This window comes from Schistocerca americana, chromosome 1 (assembly GCF_021461395.2).
Source record: "Schistocerca americana isolate TAMUIC-IGC-003095 chromosome 1, iqSchAmer2.1, whole genome shotgun sequence".
NCBI lineage: Eukaryota > Metazoa > Arthropoda > Insecta > Orthoptera > Acrididae > Schistocerca > Schistocerca americana.
This window is the reverse complement of record NC_060119.1, coordinates 1,157,192,657-1,157,214,036: the sequence shown is the minus strand read 5'-3', so window position 1 is coordinate 1,157,214,036 and position 21,380 is coordinate 1,157,192,657. Positions and strand designations below refer to the sequence as shown.

The 21,380-nt window shown below is 40.7% G+C and overlaps 1 protein-coding gene across 1 annotated transcript in view; it reads left to right on the top strand.

Annotated features, from left to right (window-relative positions):
* Positions 1–9,964, top strand: part of LOC124597632 (chymotrypsin-1-like) — a 44,099-nt gene extending 34,135 nt beyond the window's left edge. The window contains exon 7 of the mRNA XM_047135949.1: positions 9,715–9,964. Within this exon, the coding sequence (XP_046991905.1) occupies positions 9,715–9,861 (147 nt within the window). The 3' untranslated portion in view covers positions 9,862–9,964. The remainder of the gene's footprint in view (positions 1–9,714) is intronic.
* Positions 9,965–21,380: the final 11,416 nt, after the last annotated feature.

Here is a 21,380-nt window from a genome sequence, read left to right as displayed (position 1 = left end):
CATCTCCGTTTACTCATCGTTGTACAGCAATTTCTCCTGTGAAGATTATTATTTATTATTTCACCGATACCCGCAGAGAATGAAGATGTATTTGTGCAGCTACTGGCTCAGAGATGTATTTCTTCAAATATTTGACAACTGTAAGCACTTACCTTGTGAAATTTCTCTCTACATGAACACAGGACAAGAAGCATGATGAGACAACCAAGGCGTAAGTAAACTTAGTGGACAAACAATAAGTCACATTAATCCTAACAACATAAAACGACACACCAGGAAACAATAGCGATTCGCTGTGACATGCACTTTAGAGTATTTTAGATGTAAGGTACCTGTACCAAATAAGGCCCACCTAAGGTTTAAGAATTTCATATGCACTATGTGTAAGTGGTAAGATTCCGAGATCGTACGTGCAACATCCAAGAACTACATTCAGTTAAAAAATAAATGGACATTTAAAGTTTATTTGATTAATATTATCACTTTAAAGAAAATGTTTAACTCTTGCAAGTGGGCCTTGTTAGGAGACCCTGCTCCTAATATGGCCTGTAGCCACATCTTGTTCGTATTAACGTTCCGGGGCATGTAAATGGCAGAAAAACTGTTTAAATACACTGCCGCAGTTGTAATGTAATTTTATTTTAGAAATAAGTGGAATGAGATGATACATAGACTTTTATAATTTCTTGTTTCTACAATCGCTTCATACAGAACTGTTGGTACTTCTGCTTATTAACTCTTCAGATTATTAAATTTAATCAGCCATCAAAATTCTTCTGACAGCAGTAAGTTTTCTTATCGTAATAGGGACAATAATTCTAATCATTACATTTTCAATGAACACATAAATAATGAATCGTGAAACTGGTTTGGCTCATTTAAATCATTTTTTACATGTGGGGCACAGGAAATTTCGCACTTTGTCTTTGGGTGTCAACCCTACACTATCTTCATGCACATATTTCATACATTTTTCGCAAAGTTTCATGTCGAACATCCTGTCTTCATAGCACACGTGACAAAACCAGCCAACCTCTTTCAACACTTTCTTAGAGGTACAGCTGCTGCTTACTTTAGCGGAGTCTTTAGTTTTGCATTTTTTCTTCTGAATGTTCTTTATTGACAGTGAAATTTTTTGCGACTTGTTTCTTCCTTAGACCCAGTGCTATTGTTGGTACCATATTTCTTTTGATTCTGCGTGGCCGGCCGGTGTGGCCGTGCGGTTAAAGGCGCTTCAGTCTGGAACCGCGTGACCGCTACGGTCGCAGGTTCGAATCCTGCCTCGGGCATGGATGTGTGTGATGTCCTTAGGTTAGTTAGGTTTAATTAGTTCTAAGTTGTAGGCGACTGATGACCTCAGAAGTTAAGTCACATAGTGCTCAGAGCCATTTGAACCATTCTGCGTGAACAGTGCGTTACATACGACTTGGACCTTTTAATTTAATTCCTTCTTCCCTGGTGTTTGCTTTTCTTTCTTCAGCTTTGGGGTTTGCAAAATTTATTTGAATGAACAATCGAGATCTTCGACTGCATCACTATCTTCAAGACTGAAGTCACTTGAACTGTCCTTTACTGAATATGCTTCGTTTTCTGATGAACTGGAATCAATGGACTAGCGTCTCTTTTTCGGGAAGCCTTTGGGACTGACTGAGTCTCTGGCAGTTTCCCTGTTTCAGGGGCAATTGTCAAGTCCTCTTTAGGTCAGAACGCTTTGATGGACGAGAGGGAGCAAATACAGTATCTGGAATACTTTCTGGGTCAAAAGGATAAATCCCTGTTGCACGGAACCCAGATATGACATTTACTGAGGATGCTGCTTTTGGCCACACCGTGCTGAAGAGTTTTCCAAACGCACGTCTATCAATTGCTGTGTTTTCTACCCTTTCATATGTAGACAAGTACAGCTGACCTTCGTTATCCCAGTAAGACTCAAACGACTTGAATACTGATTTATCCATGGGTTGCAGCTCATGTGTTGTGTTGCTGGGCAAGCAGTTAAGTATGATGTTGTGCTCTTTAGGAACAACGCAAATTTCAGGGTCCAAATGTGACGATGCTCCACCATATATCAAAGTAACATCTTTTGCAGGCTTGTATTTGGCAAAATGATGTATCCAATGTCGCAGTATTCATTGAGCCCTTATCTGTCATTTCTACTGCTGTCCCAGGTGGCAAATAGTCTTCCCAATTTGGCTTGCGTTGCTTTCCTTTGAAAAGTATCATACGAGGTGTTGTGACTGACAATTCGCAATCTTTCACAACACAATCTTTAATAATGTAAGTTCACAAGGTTGATGTCTGAACATACAAACGAAAGGTAACAATAACAAAAGAGTCTCCTAATTGAGGCAAACAAAATTTCACTTCTTATATTCCACAAAGGTTCGTGGTAACACACTCATACCCTAGTAACAGTTCAATTCCGAGACGAAGATGTAATCTTCGACAGTTGCAGTACACGCAACCCCTAGAGAAATTTCAACTGAACGTGTTACACACACTCCTTACTATCTAGGTACAAATACTATGAAGGTAAGATACCCCTTGCACCACTACGAGTTGGAAGGATATGACATGGAAAAACATGAAAAAAACTGTCTACCTTAATGTCCAATTCTCAGTTTTCGGTATTACTAGGCTAACTGGTGACTGACTTGAATACACTTCACTGTGTGTGGAAAGGAAACGATATGTAAAAATAATCGAAAAGAACAGACTTGTTTGTGAGGCAAGTGTCGTACTACCTGCTAGGCGAACTTGCTTACCGGTGGCTTGGATCCTTGCACCTGGCACTATGTCCCAGTCATTGCAAACAGTTACTACATCCTTTGAAGTTATCCCGACGACCAACACATGGCACAGACAGACTGCTGACCAGAGATCGAAAGAGAACAGAAAGAAAATAATACTTACGTGTGTGTCCATAGTGCCACAACATCCAGCAAATAATTGAGGACCAAGTTTCCAAATGCTAGGCTGAGATGAAGAGGTTGGCACAAAAGAGGAATTAGCTGCACTTTTGGGGTTCTTCTACTTGCGTGTGTCTGCCATCTGCTTTTTGTCAGTTAGTTGTATGTACTGTTAAAATGTGTAGGAGTGATTTAAGGTCGAACGACAACCTTGAATCAGTCTTAGATATTTTAACAGTTGTTAATCGCCAAAACTGTAATAAAACTTGGTACGGTGTTATAGCTTATTTGTATACAATATGCTACACCTATCTATGTTGAGGATCAACTGCCAATTCCAGTACTTCGCGCAAATTGGCTGTCAGTCTTTGTTCTCCAATTTTCTGCTGTGATTCTGGGTACATCATATGCACATTTAGTATTATTTACAAATATTTTGTATTTATCTTGTCTTCGTCATTAGTGGTATTACTGACTGTTTATCAGTACAATACTGTGTGTTAATTACCGGTTGGCCAACTGCCAAAGAGGTCTGCTGGGACTAGAGAGAGCAAGTCTGGGCCCCACGTAAACGCTACCACGCAGGGGACGTGCAAGGGGGGGGGGAGGGGGGGGGGGGGTGACAAACCCAGCCTGCCTCCACAGTGCAGGAACCTTAACCTGTGCTTCATACTTCTGCGAAAGCACAAGTCATGAAATGAAAAATCTCTTAAAGATTGTTTAGCATCGAAACTGAAATAGACTTCTGAATTGACGTGCGAAATAAAGATCCTAACTGCAACAATTACATATGCTTTCCGCAGGGAAAGAACACAGTACGAAACATAGTGAAGCCCAAAACAAAAAATTAGCAGTCGAAAATGACTGCCTGCTAGGTAACGTTGGCTGCAACCAAAAACAAAAGACTATTGACGGAACCGTACTGACGTCTGCCGATTCAGTACTGGGAAAATAATCAGCCAACTTACAGTTAACATACACTACATATATTTATAGCAATGGATGTACTTCAGTGCATTTTTCATGTAATGAGTCGTCGAAGGAGTGATGGAGCATGGAGGGGGGGGGGGGTGTTTAGAATGAACTGCGCCATTACAACAGCGATTCAACGAGGTCAGGAGTCCACTACACACAGCAGGTGGCTACACGGGTAGCAGGGGTTGTGTGGCGTGGACTGGGCGGTTCTTTACGTTGGATGGCCTCGGGCAAGTACAGAAAGGGCAACAGCCTCGAAGGGTGCGGGGCAAAGGCAGGACATGCGGGGACCAAGCAGCAATCGATATTGTAATTGCAAACTGTCGAAGCTGCGTTAGTAAAGCACCGGAACTTCAAGCATTGATAGAAAGCATCGAAGTTGAAATCGTTATAGGTGTGGAAAGCTGGCTGAAGCCAGAGATAAATTCTGCCGAAATTTTTACAGAGGCACAGACAGTGTTTAGAAAGGATAGATTGCATGCAACCGGTGGTGGCATGTTTGTCGCTGTTAGTAGTAGTTTATCCTGTAGTGAAATAGAAGTGGATAGTTCCCGTGAATTATTATGCCTGGAGGTTATACTCAACAACCGAGATAGGTTAATAATTGGCTCCTTTTGCCGACCTCCCGACTCAGCAGCATTAGTGACAGAACAACTGAGACAAAATATGGAATACATTTCACATAAATTTCCTCAGCATGTTATAGTCTTAGGTGGAGATTTCAATTTACCAGATATAGACTGGGACACTCAGATGTTTAGGACGGGTGGTAGGGAGGAAGTAAATAAGAATATAAAAAAAGGGAGGAAGTTTTACCTGTCTAGCAAGAGTAATAGGAGGAAGATTTCAGACTACCTAGCAGATCAAAATGAAAATTTCTGTTCCGACACTGACAATGTTGAGTGTTCATGGAAAAATTTCAAGGCAATCGTAAAATGCGTTTTAGACAGGTACGTGCCGAGTAAAACTGTGAGGGACGGTAAAAAGTCACCGTGGTTCAACAACAAAGTTAGGAAACAGTTGCGAAAGCAAAGAGAGCTTAACTGCAAATTTAAACGCAGCCAAAATCTCTCAGACAAACAGAAGCTAAACGATGTCAAAGTTAGCTTAAGAAGGGCTCTGCGTGAACCGTTCAGTGAATTCGGAAGTATAATTCTATGTACCGACTTGACAGAAAATCCTACGAAGTTCTGGTCTGACGTTAAATCAGTAAGTGGATAGAAACAGCATATCTAGACACTCTGGGATGATAATGGCATGGAAACAGAGGATGGCACACGTAAAGCTGAAATACTAAACATCTTTTTCCAAAGCTGTTTCACAGAGGAAGACCACACTGCAGTTCCTTCTCTAAATCCTCGCACGAACGAAAAAATGGCTGACATCGAAATAAGTGTCTAACGAATAGAAAAGCAACTGAAATGACTCAGCAGAGGAAAGTCCACTGGGCCTGACGGGATACCAATTCGATTCTACACAGAGTACGCGAAAGAACTTGCCCCCTTCTAACAGCCGTGTAAGGCAAGTCTCTAGAGGAATGGAACGTTCCAAATGATTGGAAAAGAGCACAGGTAGTTCCAGTTTTCAATAAGGGTCGTCGAGCATATGCACAAAACTATAGGCCTATATCTCTGACATGGATCTGTTGCAGAAAAATGAGAACATGTTTTTTGCTCGCGTATCATCTCATTTCTGGAAACCCAGAATCTACTCTGTAGGAATCAACATGGCTTCGTAAACAGCGATCGTGTGAGACCCAACTCGCCTTATTTGTTCATGAGACTTAGAAAATATTAGATACAGGCTCCCAGGTAGATGTCATTTTCCTTGACTTCCGGAAGGCGTTTGATACAGTTCCGCACTGTCGCCTGATAAACAAAGTAAGAGCCTATGGAATATCAGACCAGCTGTGTTTCTGGATTGAAGAGTTTTTAACAAACAGAACACAGTATGTTGTTCTCAATGGAGGGACGTCTACAGACGTTAAAGTAACCTCTGGCGTGCCACAGGGGAGTGTTATGGGACCATTGCTTTTCACAATATATATAAATGACCTAGTAGATAGAGTCGGAAGTTCCATGCAGCTTTTCGTGGATGATGCTGTAGTATACAGAGAAGTTGCAGCATCAGAAAATTGCAGCGAAATACAGGAAGATCTGCAGCGGATAGGCACTTGGTGCAGGGAGTGGCAGCTGACCCTTAACGTAGACAAATGTAATGTATTGCGAATACATAGAAAGAAGGACCCTTTATTGTATGCTTATATGATAGCGGAACAAACACTGGTAGCAGTTACTTCTGTAAAATATCTGGGAGTATGCGTACGGAACGATTTGAAGTGGAATGACCATATAAAGTTAATTGTTGGTAAGGCGGGTGCCAAGTTGAGATTCATTGGGAGAGTCCTTAGAAAAGGCAGTCCATCAACAAAGGAGGTGGCTTACAAAACACTCGTTCGATCTATACATGAGTATGGCTCATGAGTATGGGATCCGTATCAGGTCGGGTTGACAGAGGAGATAGAGAAGATCCAAAGAAGAGAGGTTATTTGGTAAGCGTGATAGCGTTACGAAGATGTTTAACAAACTCAAGTAACTGACTCTGCAAGAGAGGCGCTCTGCGTCGCGGTGTAGCTTGCTGTCCAGGTTTCGAGAGGGTGCGTTTCTGGAAGAGGTATCGAATATATTGATTCCCCCTACTTATGCTTCCCGAGGAGATCACGAATGTAAAATTAGAGAGATTCGAGCGCGCACGGAGGCTTTCCGGCAGTCGTTCTTCCCGCGAACCATACGCGCCTGGAACAGGAAATGGAGGTAATGACAGTGGCACGTAAAGTACCCTCCGCCACACACCGTTGGGTGGCTTGCGGAGTATAAATGTAGATGTAGATCTAGATGTAGGTATCAATGGGAATCGTTTGATTAACATATATTCATTCACACAACACAATGTCATCCTCTATATCAATGAACCTGCGTTTGGTAATTCGATAAGTAAAGATCCTCAGTGTGTTTCAGTTGGTTTGGGCCACTGATATCGTTAACAGCGATTTTATGCACAATGATAAGTTTCACTGGCAGATTAGCTAAAGAATATGAGTTGGTGCATGGAGCAACCTGATACGTATCTCAGCAGTTAAATTAATTTCCTTTTTGTAGCATTTTTTACGTCTTGGTAACAAGTTAGCTTGCAAGAAGGGGTAAGGTTTGGATCCATGCGGTATATTAACAAAAGGAATTGGTCAATAATTACAAAGAATGCACGTTTATTGTCTCTAAACACACACTTTTTTATCAGTCTTTACAAATTACAAATAAGAACAGCCTTAGCCAAAGCTACATGGACAACAAGGAAAATGGTATGGACTTAATTGTGTGTCCCCTGAAACAATAACAGACATTACTCAAAATGGGGATGCTACGCAGACATAGCTTGTTTGATATGCACAGTGGTCAGAGCAGGTTGTATGGGACAATGGCGACGGAAGCAATTCACCCAGATTCAGAAAAGTTATCATACTGGGATTCAGACATAGATTTGCTAAGGACCTGAGTGCGTTCAGTTACTACAAGTTAATTGATTGCGGTGAAATCAGGGCGAGTACAGGAACGTCTCTTACCAGATAACAAACTCCTGAAAAACGCCTTACATTCTAAATGGGTAAAACCAGAATATATTCGTAACGCATTTGTTCAGCTCTTAATCTTATGTATGATAATATGAAACAGAGTACTGCTTATTGGATGCAGGATTAAAGACATGTGTCGGATTTTGCCTATAACTTCTGTGCTAAACACTGGACGAAAATTCATTTATTCGGATCAAAATGTTCCCAGAGAAGAGGCAGCGAAATTACTACACGCAGTTGCTGAAGGCAGTGGTGCATTCATTTACACGCCACCAAGAGAAGATCTACAATAAAGCAATGAACACTTTAAAATCACAGGGTACTTCATTGAGACGTCTCCTACATATGAAAACTGATTGAATACATCTGAAAATGTAACCAACAATTAGCTATTGAATTGCAGCACTAAACGAACACTGATTGAAAGTTGCTGCATGATTAAATAATTACTCGTTGCCTATCTCCAAACTGTATGCGTTTACCTCTATCCCTGCAACCACCAAAGTACTGTGAGGTTGATTTAGCTCATGAAGGGGTTGGGTTTGAGTCTCTGGTTTCCCAGGGAGCTTTGTAAACAAAACTCGTCCTTCCTCCAAACACTCGTCGTAGTAGTACAACAGTGAGATTCAAAGTTACTCTTGTATACAGGGTGTTACAAAAAGGTGCGGCCAAACTTTCAGGAAATATTTCTGACACACAAAGAAAGAAAATATGTTATGTGGACGTGTGTCCGGAAACGCTTACTTTCCATGTTAGAGCTCATTTTATTACTTCTCTTCAAATCACATTAATCATGGAATGGAAACACACAGCAACAGAACGTATCACCGTGACTTCAAACACTTTGTTAAAGGAAATGTTCAAAATGTCCTCCGTTAGCGAGGATACATGCATCCATCCTCCGTCGCATGGAATCCCTGATGCGCTGATGCAGCCCTGGAGAATGGCGTATTGTATCACAGCCGTCCACAATACGAGCACGAAGGGTCTCTACGTTTGATACCGGGGTTGCGTCGACAAGAGCTTTCAAATGCCCCCATAAATGAAAGTCAAGAGGGTTGAGGTCAGGAGAGCGTGGAGGCCATGGAATTGGTCCGCCTCTACCAATCCATCGGTCACCGAATATGTTGTTAAGAAGCGTACGAACACTTCGACTGAAATGTGCAGGAGCTCCATCGTGCATGAACCACATGCTGTGTCGTACTTGTAAAGGCACATGTTCTAGCAGCACAGGTAGAGTATCCCGTATGAAATCATGATAACGTGCTCCATTGAACGTAGGTGGAAGAACATACTGACGAAACTAAAATGAGCTCTAACATGGAAATTAAGCGTTTTTTGGAACACCCTGTATACAGGGTGTTTCAAAACGGACTTACCAACTTTAAAAATTCATATAAATTTATTGAAAGAAGATATAGAGCTTGGTTTAGTGTTATTTTGTAGGGAAACACATCAAGTTTCTTTTTACCTTAAACTAAAGATTTTGTATGTGCCTTCTGTTGGTTTCTCAGCACACATCCCATCAAAAGTCACTTTCTTCCCAAATTCACTGTAGCATTGCAGGTGTAAATTGCTCAATGGTGGTGTAAATTCTTGCTCTAAGTTCAGGTAGAAAAGCCAGCACAGGAGGTACAAACACGAGTCCTTGATGTATCCTGTTGACAAAACGTTATCTCACTCGCTCGATCATATCGTCAGATGTGCTTGGACAACCTGATGATTTCCCATGTCTTTCCACAAAACATTTACGCCAGTCATAAATTTTATGCCTAATGGCAGGACCTTTAGCACGCTTGGTAAGGAAATTACGCTGAACTGTTGTCGCTGACATCAATTCTTCGAACCAAAACACACAGCTAGCACGCTCGTGTCCAGTGAAGGCAGCTATCTATAACGCAACTGCCGCTAGCGCTTCTTATGATGCGATTCGGCACCAGCGAACAAAGTGAGCCAAAACGTGATGTATTGCCCTACAAATTGACACTACAATCACCTCTGTAGGTACTATGGATTACTTTATATGAATTTTCAAAGTTGTGTAGTCCTTTTTGGAACACCCTGTATAATCCACTTGGAGATGCTAAACGACAGACAGTATGAAACGGAACTGGCAGTAACGTTTCAGGCAGACTTCTGAAAGGGGAACAGTTCTTTCTGTTTACCTTTCTGTAACTGAATACTATGAAATGTTGTTTCCAGGGCGACTCTGGAGGCCCCTTGCTGCATGAGGGCGTCGTCGTGGGTCTGGTGTCGTGGTCCTACCGCTGCGCCACCCCTCCCTTCCCCACAGTCTACACCAGGGTCTCCAGCTACGTCGACTGGATCAACCAGCAGATCAGCGTCTGACGGGCGGCTCCAGGCCTTCACTGAACCACACGACGCACTATGTTGTCACTTTATCAGCAGGAAATTGTTACACACAGTTACTGACTATGGATTCTCAGAAGTGACTCAATAAAAAATACCGTAAACTCAGAAGAAACTGTCTTCATAAAAAAGATCCTTTGTAGAACATTTCGTATCTTTTCAAATGCATCTGCTCAGTGCACAAGTAACAAACACAAAAAAATCCCCAGTAATATTATCTCCATGGAGGAAAACTAAAATACAGGACGAGTATGAAGTATTTCCGTAATTGCAAACACTCATTCCAGATACAGCTAAGAGGTTTTTCAAATGGTAGCATAATTCTTAATGCTTTTTTATGGATTTCCTTCCACACGTACTCCTCTTGTTATACGTAGACGATCTAGGCTGTACTCAGTTTCTCTCCATGTCGTTTGCCAACCTCTCTTCCATCACCGACTCCACAGTGTCTCTCCTCTGAGGCGACACAACTCGTGCGATACCTCCTCATATCCTGTCGGACCTCCTTTTGCCCTGCATAGTGATGCATCACGACGTGGCACGGACTCAACAAGTCACTGGATGTCCCCTGCCTCCAAGCAGTCCATAATTGCGGAAGTGTTGCCGGTTCAGGATGTTGTGCACGAACTGACCTTTCGATTATGTCCCGTATGTGTTCTGTGGGATTCATTTTGGACGATCTGGATACCCGAATCATTCGCCCGAACTGTCCAGAACTTCTTCAAACAAATTTCGAATAATGATGGCCTGTTGGCATAGCAAATTGTCATACATAAAAATGTCATGGTTAAGTGGCTGCAAAATGTCTCCAAATAGCCGAAAATAACTATTTGCTGTCTGTGATTGGTCCAGTTGGACCAGACTATCCAGTCCATTCCATGCAAATAGAGCTCACACGATTACGGAAGCACAACCACCTTTCACAGTGTCTTGTTGACAATTTGGTTCCATGGCTTCGTGGGGTCTATACCACAGTCGAACCCTACCATCTGCTCTTATCAGCTGAAATAGGGACTCATCTGACCAGTCCACGGTTTTAGAATCGTCTAGGGTCCAACCGATATGGTCACGAGCCCAGAGAGGCGCGGCCGACCGATGTCGTGCTGGTAGCAAAGGCACTCGCATTGGTCGTCTGCTGCCATTGTCTACTAACGCCAAATTTCGCCAGACTGTCCTAACAGACGCGTTCATCCTACGTCCCACATTGACTTCTGGGATTATTTCACGCAGTGCTTCTTGTCTGTTACCACTGACAACTCTATGCAAACACCGCTGTTCTCGGTCGTTAAGTAAAGGCCATCGTCGGCCAATGCGTTATCCCTGACACTGAATTTCCCAACGACTTCCGATATGAAATATCCCATGCGTCTAGCGGCAACTACCGCTCCGCATTCATAGTCTGTTAATTCTTGTCGTCCGGCCATAGTCACGTCGGAAACCTTTCCATGTGAATCGTATGAGTAAAAATGACCTCCATCAATACACTGTCCTTTTATACGATTTTGTACATGAAACTACCGCCATCTGTGTATGTGCGTATAGGTATGCCATGACTTGTTGTCATCTCAGTGCAAATCGTTCCATAAGGGCTGGCACATCAGGATCTGGTGAACTGAACACTACATCCTTAATGTAACCCCACAAAACAGTGGGTTTAAATAAAATATGTTTGGCATATAGCCGTCTTGCCGTTTTTCTCAGAAGATTTAGATTTACATAAGTCATTTATTCTGCAGATAAAATAAAGCTTCAGGTGCAGCTTTAGATTGGACATAAAGCGCTTCTTCCGCAAATTTAGTAACTGTAAAAAAGTGACCACTATTTATAAACTAGCAACTTCTCAGTAATTACGGTGAAATGTTTCTGGGTGAGATAATTTCACAAACTTTCGTAATTAGCTATGTGCCTTAGCTGAATGAAAATTTAGTGTCTCAGCCAGTCTCCTTGTTTACTGAAAATATTATGATACTTTACCACTAGCTTGAAGTTTCTAAAGCTTCTTCAACAGATCCGTTACGTTTCTATTGTTTAACACATAAGAAACTGGATTACATAGCCCTTTTTTCCCAACGAAGAACTCATGTCTCTAACTGCATTGTTATTCTTACGTGTCGCACACTGAGTTGTTTTATATGCTTCTTCAGTAGCTTATTCTCTGCTCATACTCCGGCATATTGTGCTTTCAGTTTTTATAGACTTATAGACTGTAACTGTGATTATCATAAACAGGTGTTCTAGACACCAAAAGATAGAAAGTCCAACATAAGAGTAATTTCACTGCATAGAAAACAGATATTATCATGATCTGTCGGTGTATCGAGACTTAATCAAAATCTGGAGCTAATGCGCCTGATTTTAACTCGTCGGTATTAACCACTCTACAAAATATTAACTCATTACTTGAGTTGTTTGTGATATCGAGTTTCAGACGTGAACAAGGACTAAAAACTTCAAAAGGGCGATAGAAACTGAATGCTGAACAATTTATAAGGTGACGGCGATGACAAAAGAAGAAAAGGGAGTCATTATTTACAATCTCTCGTATGAACAGGAGACCAACGCAGAAAGAGACGTCGCTCCTTATCAGATTATCATTCTCATTCTCCACAGAATGACCACAGCAAGTGCCAAGACCATACAAAAGAAAACTTTAATATCAATGTACATTAGTGTTAAATGTTCTTTGTACCGCCACTATAGCCGGATCATGAAGTCTGACCTCGCAACTTGCTACTAATTACATAATTTGTTGTTGTTGTTGTTGTTGTGGTGTTCAGTTCTGAGACTGGTTTGATGCAGCTCTCCATGCTACTCTATCCTGTGCAAGCTTCTTCATCTCCCAGTACCTACTGCAACCTACATCCTTCTGAATCTGCTTAGTGTATTCATCTCTTGATCTCCCTCTACGATTTTTACCCTCCACGCTGCCCTCCAATACTAAATTGGTGATCCCTTGATGCCTCAGAACGTGTCCTACCAACCGATCCCTTCTTCTAGTCAAGTTGTGCCACAAATTTCTCTTCTCCCCAATCCTATTCAATACTTCCTCATTAGTTATGTGATCTACCCATCTAATCTTCAGCATTCTTCTGTAGCACCACATTTCGAAAGCTTCTATTCCTTCTTGTCCAAACTATTTATCGTCCATGTTTAACTTCCATACATGGCTAGACTCCATACAAATACTTTCAGAAATGACTTCCTGACACTTAAATCTATACTCGATGTTAACAAATTTCTCTTCTTCAGAAACGCTTTCCTTGCCATTGCCAGTCTACATTTTATATCTTCTCTACTTCGACCATCATCAGTTATTTTGCTCCCCAAATAGCAAAACTCCTTTACTACTTTAAGTGTCTCATTTCCTAATCTAATTCCCTCAGCATCACTCGACTTAATTCGACTACATTCCATTATCCTCGTTTTGCTTTTGTTGATGTTCATCTTATATCCTCCTTTCAAGACACTATCCATTCCGTTCAACTGCTCTTCCAAGTCCTTTGCTGTCTCTGACAGAATTACAATGTCATCGGCGAACTTTAAAGTTTTTATTTCTTCTCCATGGATTTTAATACCTACTCCGAATTTTTCTTTTGTTTCCTTCACTGCTTGCTCAATATACAGATTTAATAACATCGGGGAGAGACTACAACCTTACCCCACTCCCTTCCCAACCACTGCTTCCCTTTCATGCCCCTCGACTGTTATAACTGCCATCTGGCTTCTGTACGAATTGTAAATAGCCTTTCGCTCCCTGTATTTTACCCCTGCCACCTTCAGAATTTGAAAGAGAGTATTCCAGTCAACATTGTCAAAAGCTTTCTCTAAGTGTACAAATGCTAGAAACGTAGGTTTGCCCTTCCTTAATCTAGCTTCTAAGATAAGTCGTAGGGTATTGCCTCACGTGTTCCAACATTTCTACGGAATCCAAACTGATCTTCCCCGAGGTCGGCTTCTATTAGTTTTTCCATTCGTCTGTAAAGAATTCGCGTTAGTATTTTGCAGCTGTGACTTATTAAGCTGATAGTTCGGTAATTTTCACATCTGTCAACACCTGCTTTCTTTGGGATTGGAATGATTATATTCTTCTTCAATTCTGAGGATACTTCGCATGTTTCATATATCTTGCTCACTAGATGGTAGAGTTTTGTCAGGACTGGCTCTCCCAAGGCCGTCAGTAGTTCCAATGGAATGCTGTCTACTCCGGGGGCCTTGTTTCGCCTCAGGTCTTTCAGTGCTCTGTCAAACTCTTCACGCAGTATCGTAACTCCCGTTTCATCTTCGTCTACATCCTCTTCCATTTCCATAATATTGTCCTCAAGTACATCGCCCTTGTATAGACCCTCTATATACTCCTTCCACCTTTCTGCTTTCCCTTCTTTGCTTAGAACTGGGTTTCCATCTGAGCTCTTAATATTCATACAAGCGGTTCTATTTTTTCCAAAGGTCTCTTTAATTTTCCTGTAGGCAGTATCTATCTTACCCCTAGTGAGATAAGCCTGTACATCATTACATTTGTCCTCTAGCCATCCCTGCTTAGCCATTTTGCACTTCCTGTCGATCTCATTTTTGAGACGTTTGTATTCCTTTTTGCCTGCTTCATTTACTGCATTTTTATATTTTCTCCTTTCATCAATTAAATTCAATATTTCTTCCGTTACCCAAAGATTTCTACTAGCCCTCGTCTTTTCACCTACGTGATCCTCTGCTGCCTTCACTACTTCATCCCTCAAAGCTACCCATTCTTCTTCTACAGTATTTCTTTCCCCCATTCCTGTCAATTGTTCCCTTGTGCTCTCCCTTTATAGAGTCAACAAATTTTGTGACTGGTAGCGGGATTTCATACCTAGTTCAGTGTTAGACCATTTTGTTCTGATACGCCATACAAACACCTGGTATTTTTATTTTTTAGTTTTACAATCATTTTAGAACCTCCCAATTCATTCTTTGAAAGTAAGTGAATAATAATGTGATGTGTGATATGCGAATAATAGTCAGTAAAATCATTGTACCTGTCTCTTTGAAAACGCTAATCTTCAAAACTAATAGATGAATTTTCAAGGAGTTTTCACAGGTAACTCGAGCGTAGCTTGGGGCAACATATAGGCTTTTTTCATCAAAATCGAATCACAGAACAAAAATATATCGTAATTTATCATTTAATCTAAAGCCTTTGTGTCTCTGTGTTTCAACACGGTACTCTCCAAAACAACTAGACAAATATTCATGGGACAGATAACTTGAACGTAGCTTGGGGCAACATATAGGCTTTATGAAATCAAAAACGGCTCACAAAAAAAAGATATCGTGATTTAAAGTTTTATTTAAAACTGTTTTGTCTGTCTGAGCATACTAATCTTCAATACTATTAGACGGATATAGATAAGATTCCCACAGGTAACTTGAGCATAGCAGGGGCAATGTAAACGATTTATTCCTTGATAATCAGACCGTAGGAAAAACATCTTTTTTTTCATTATTGTATTTCAATGCCCCATACCGGGTGGTCTGGCAGCAGCATAGGCAGTGCTCTTCTATCGAGAGACAGACAGTAAGTACAGAACATGGAGACATTTAAAACAACATAAAGAAAGAAATACGGCGAAATAGGCATATAAAAGGGGAAAAATAATAGAAGATAGCGTATAAAGAATGGTGATAAGAATGGTGTAAGGATGGTGATAAAAATCTATAAACTGTACATAAAAAACCACACACTGTGACGATTAAAAGAAATACACGGCGAAGGACGGCCAGAGCATAAAAGTAGAGATTGGGTGGCGTAGCACAGAACAAGCACTGACAGTAACACTATGTACAAGTCCATCATGCGATTAAAATCACAGCTCTTGACGTCACGGGAGAACAGTACCAAACACAGCACTGCTGACGCATGATGAATATGCAAAATCTGAGAGGATCTGCCAAGGAGATGGAGACGAGAGAGAATGGAAGGAAAGGGGGGGTGTGGGGTGTAATATTAGTAATTTTCGCCTCACGAACATTAATATACGCTCAATAGTAAACGCCTGATGGCCTAAAGTTATCGAACAATTGTAAAGTAAAAGAAATGAATCATCGCATAGCAGCGACAGAATCTATTATTCTTTATCTTTGCCGTTCTTGCGCGGTGCCAGTAAATCTCTAAGTACATGTATCGATTAATGGTATAAAAAAAAATTCTGTTGTTTCAAGACAAATGAGGCTTTTGGCGCCTCACCTTTTACTGTTTGTATTCCATGAGAGGCGGACGCGGACTTGCTGCGTTCCACAACTGTATTTTATATTTGATGTGAAAATATTGAGTGAATATGCTAGTTGTTATTTTTTCCAATCAGAAAAGATGTAGTTTCTTGTAACTGATATCGAACAGACAGCATCAAGAGGACATTTTGACTGTTATGTATAAAGTATTTAACCACTATGGTCATCTATTGTAATTTAATATGAAAAGGTACGTAGCATTAAAAAAAACGAAACGTGTGTTAAAGATAAGTGTGCTTATTTTCGTAAATTAACCTTGATGAGTCCATCTCCTTATTTACTTAACTGTTAATTATTTTGTGTTACTTCATCATCAGAAATTACGATCACGCCGATGGGCCGAACGCAGCATGAGGCAGAAGGAACATTATCGTTTTTCTATTATTTCTGAACCAACTTTTTTTAATTGTGTAGTGTTGCATTTCTTTTAAAGTCTATAAATCTTCTGGTCCCTTAGTGTTGATCCGGGTATGACTACATCGCGACTATAAAAATGCACAGAAATGATAATGTTTCTTCCGAGCGATCTCAAATATATATATATATATATCAATATGCTGCTCTTATTCAGGTATTTAATGGTCAACGTATGTTATTATAATAGCGTAGTAAATCCCTGATTCTGTTGCCAAGTGGCCCACCAAAATATTCACTTTTTCGACATTAAAAAACAAAGTAACAGTTCTTTTTATTTTCGTCCCCCAAGAACAACGCTACACTTGGCGCCCGAACAGGGACTTGATCAAAAATCATTTCATGTATGTGTTTATTAATTTTTCAGTGCTTGTTCTAATAATTGTTTCATTTTTTCATGTGGATGCAATTCAACCGAGAAAGAGAAGTGGGAAAGCCTTTTAATTCAGAAGAACGATTGATGAAATTACCAAAAAACGCGAGTATTCATCTGTATCACCATCAAGACAGTCATAGTAAGTCAAATTTTTATACGCAGTAGCCAAGCTTTCGTAGTGACGTAGCATCTTTCGAGTTGATCAGAACGTAAACCTGTCTTTCCTTGCCTTGGAACAGCTTTATTTCAATTTGTCCATAGTCCATTCTTACGTAGTTAAATTCAGTGAAAGTGTAACATTGTTGTCAGTGCATAAAAAAAATTACGATATGGCGGATAACTACGCTCAAAACTGGTAAAACGTGTGATATTTAATTTGTTTGTAATTAGTAGGAACCATCTTGTCTTCTTGGCGTAAATGAACGTCAGTTGTTACTTAGAGTTAAAATTTCATCTTAGGTCCCAGTAAGCCATAGCACTACGTCACAGACAAACGACTGACGGCAGTGACAAACAGTATCTGTAGCATTTTGACATTTGACAAATAATTCACGACCATGGCTGACGGTAAACAGCGCACACAAACAAAACCAGACGACAGCGGTGATGCGAATGGACCTCACTATCCATTACGATCACGCGCGATAGGTACACGAGCGGAGGCAGAAGCAGCCTCGACCGAAGTTTTAGAAGCTGGTCCTAGTGTGCAAACTATTCCCGCATTTGAAAAAAATGACTTGGCTGCAATGATCGAAGCAATAATGGAACGCAAGTTCGAAAGCCAAAAACAGGAAAGATTAGATGAAAAGGCCCGCGAAGAAAAAGAGAAGGCCGAAAGACGGCATAATAAAAATCAGGTCCTTACAAATCTGTGCAACTCAGTAAAAGCAGACATAAATTCAGTAAAAACAGAAATAAATTCGGTAAAAACAGACATAAATTCAGTAAAAACAGATCTGCAAACGGAGATAAATGACCTAAATACACGGTTAAATTCGGTAAAGGCCGAACTAAAGGCAGACATAACAGCTGATTTAAATACCCTGTTGGGTAATATCCAAAGCCAAATCAGTAGTCAGATCACGATCATGAGGCTAGAAATTGACACACAAGTAGAGTCAAAAATAGAGGATATTTCAAAACGGTTAGATGAAAAAATCGAAGCAGCCAAGGGAGAGATAAATTCAAAAGTGATAGAATGTCAAAAACAAGCTGCAACCTTAAAAGAAGATTATACTGCAATCTCTGATGAGGTCAAAGGAGTTAAAACCGCAGTAGACACGATCGAGAATGTTGTTGATGATCTTTCGAAACAGATTGAGACTCCTAATGTAGAGGATCAAATAAAGAATACTGTTAAGGCACATGCTGAAGCAGTGTCCGACCACTACCAAGAGTGGATTAAAAACAAAGACGGATTCATAGAAAACAAGGTCAAGAACGAACTCAGGGAAACGGTCAAAAACGTGGCCTTTGAAATATTGGCAGCCCCTGGAAAAACAGGAGACATGGTGATGTCAGAATTAGGCCAGATAAGACGAACGTTAGCTCAAGATTTACCTGAATGGCGTCAACAGATAGTTGATGAAGTTCGTACACTAAAATGTCAAATTGAAAATTCCCCACCTCCCGTGTCAGGAAACTGGAATAATTCACCACGAAGTAATGAACAACAGCAGGTACATTACCGTTCACCATTTGATAACGCTCAAACTCATAGTTCTATAGAAGCACAAGGTAACCAGAGTACCAGCCCACCCACTTTCGTCAGTTTGATGCAGGAGGAAAGCGTGATCAAACATCGTATTTTTCCGACCTTTCACCCACAGAAAAGAGAAATTCATCCTATAGTGTTCCTCCGAAATTTTTCAGGAATTTTCCCGAATAGCTGGAGTGACCGCCAGCGAATTCAATTCGTTAATGGATTTATCGTAGGCGATGCTGCCTTATGGGGAACCGAAATGGTCGACTCTTGTAAAAGTTACAAAGAGTTTGAACAGATGTTTTTAGCTAAATTCTGGAGTTCTGGTGTGCAGCAGCGCCTGAGAAAAGAGGTTTACAACGCCGAAGTGTTTAACAGTAAGCGCGGTAGTTTGAGAAGATATTTTGAAAAGTATTTAGCGAAAATCAAGTTCTGGGATTCGCCGATCACCGCCAAAGACGTTATTATGATTCTAAAAACTAAGCTACCGATTGCGATCAGAGAAAAGTTAGTAAACGTGTCTGAGGACGATACGGACACTTTCCTATCTGTGTTAGACTCGTTAGATCTGATTTACGAGGACGCTAGAGTTGATGTTGGCAACGCCCACTTCAGTGCAGGCGGCCAGCACAATACAGAATACGTAGGCAACAATGGTGGCCGAGCGAAAGCGCGTCACAGCGACAACCAGTACCAACCCCACAACGGTTTCAAAAATAAACACACTACGTACTCCAACAGCAAATACAAAAATAAGTACAATAACGGCCAGAGATGCAATCCAATATATAATTCGTCACCACCTCAGTACGAAAATGCACATTGTAACACACAGCCCCAGCAATATGGAAACACGCAACCGATCAACGGGAATTATCAAAACGATCAGTCTTACGATTCATATCGACAGTGGAAAAGAAATAAATGGCATAATGAAGGTGGAGACCAATGTACACCTTTAGCGAACGGACCTTCGGGAACTCTGAAGCCTAAACGCCCGCATAATACGCAAATTTATTATGCGCAAGCGAATGCGCCAGGACAACAAGATCCGTTTCCAACCGAGTTCGTACCACAAAACCAACACCAGTTCCAGACGGAAGAAACATTAAGAAATATAAATCAGCAGGAAAGTAAGCGTCGAGCGGAAAATTAAAAGCAGCACCTTTGAGCCTCCTAGAGGATGCTGCAAGTTTGAATGGGGGCACCCTGTCCCTTAGTCCACACGAAATTAAAGCAATTAGGTATGACAAAGAGACAAACTTACGTGATGATCTAGTAGCAGACACTGAGACGAAAGACAATGATGACGTATGGGACGAACAAGTTCAAGCTTCCATAAGAGTATCAATTGCCAACATACCAGTAAAAGCCATTGTAGATACAGGAGCTAATATAAATGTCTTATCTTTATGTTTATTTAAGCAAATATCCTCTGTATGCAAAGTTTTATCACTTCCAATTCAAGGTTGCACCGTATCGGGAGCAATTGGTCCACTAACACAACGTGTAAATCTTCAGACTCAGCTTCAAATCCAGATAGAGTCTATTTCAGTAACGTGCATTTTTCTTATTGTTAAAAACCTATCAGTGCCATGTATCCTGAGTATGGAATTCTTGAGGCAGACGAAAGCTAAAATTGACAATCGAGTGTGGAATCTGTACTCTAGTAGCGAGCCAGCAACAAGTAACTGTAAATTTGTTAAGAAGTAAGGTGAAGACAAACTTTGGGGTGCTTCAAACAGCAGTACGGCCATGGACTAAAAGACAACAGTACAGTCAGACAGAAGACATGACAGATCTTGGAAGTGTTAATGACGATGAGTATAAAGACCTAATTCCCGGTCAGAATGAATTATACGGTAAAGCTAGTGAGTCCATTGAACTATCCAAACAACAGAAGAATGAGCTTTACAATTTGTTAGCAGATTACGTTCAAGTATTTTCTAAGAAACCAGGACTAATAAAAGGCTTTGAATATCGAATGGATGTCCTGCCCCATTCAACCTACTGTAGAACAAGCTATTCCATTCCATATGCGAGACGCGAAGCTGTCAAGTGTGAGATCAAGAAAATGTTACGCTGGAATGTGATAGAAGTATCTCATTCACCTTATTCGAGTCCTTTATTGTCTGTGCTAAAATCAGATGGTAGCGTAACGCTAGTCCTAGATGCAAGATTAATCAATAAAATTATAGTACCCATAAGAACGAGACCAGAGGCTCTCGAAGAGCATCTGCAGAAGTTTCTTGGAGTTAGGTATTAGTCAGGACTCACTTTAAACCATCCCTGTTGTTAAAGAAGAATCGTAAGTGGCAACACATTTATGAAGGTCCCTTTGTGATAATGAGGAAACCACACATTGGTAGCTATTTGTTATCTGACCCTGCCACGAATGAAATCAAAGGATTGTTCCACCATCAAGATTTAAGCAAATTTTATAACGCCAGGAATTAAGTTAATTTAAGCTGTAAGAAAATTCTAAGGTATTGGAGATCAGGATTAACCAATGAGTAACAAGAACGGAACTGAACTGACTACGGACGTTAACCGGTGCTGAAAGGAAACCTTATGTATTAAAACAACGCGTCTGGAAAATAAACTACAGAATAAGTTGTAGACAAGTATTTACATGAATAATCTTTATGCAAACAGGAGGACATGTCCTAGAGGCGATTTTAAATTTTAGTTATAAGTTAGTATGTAAGGAAAATGATGTACTCGAGAGGTATTAATTAGCCC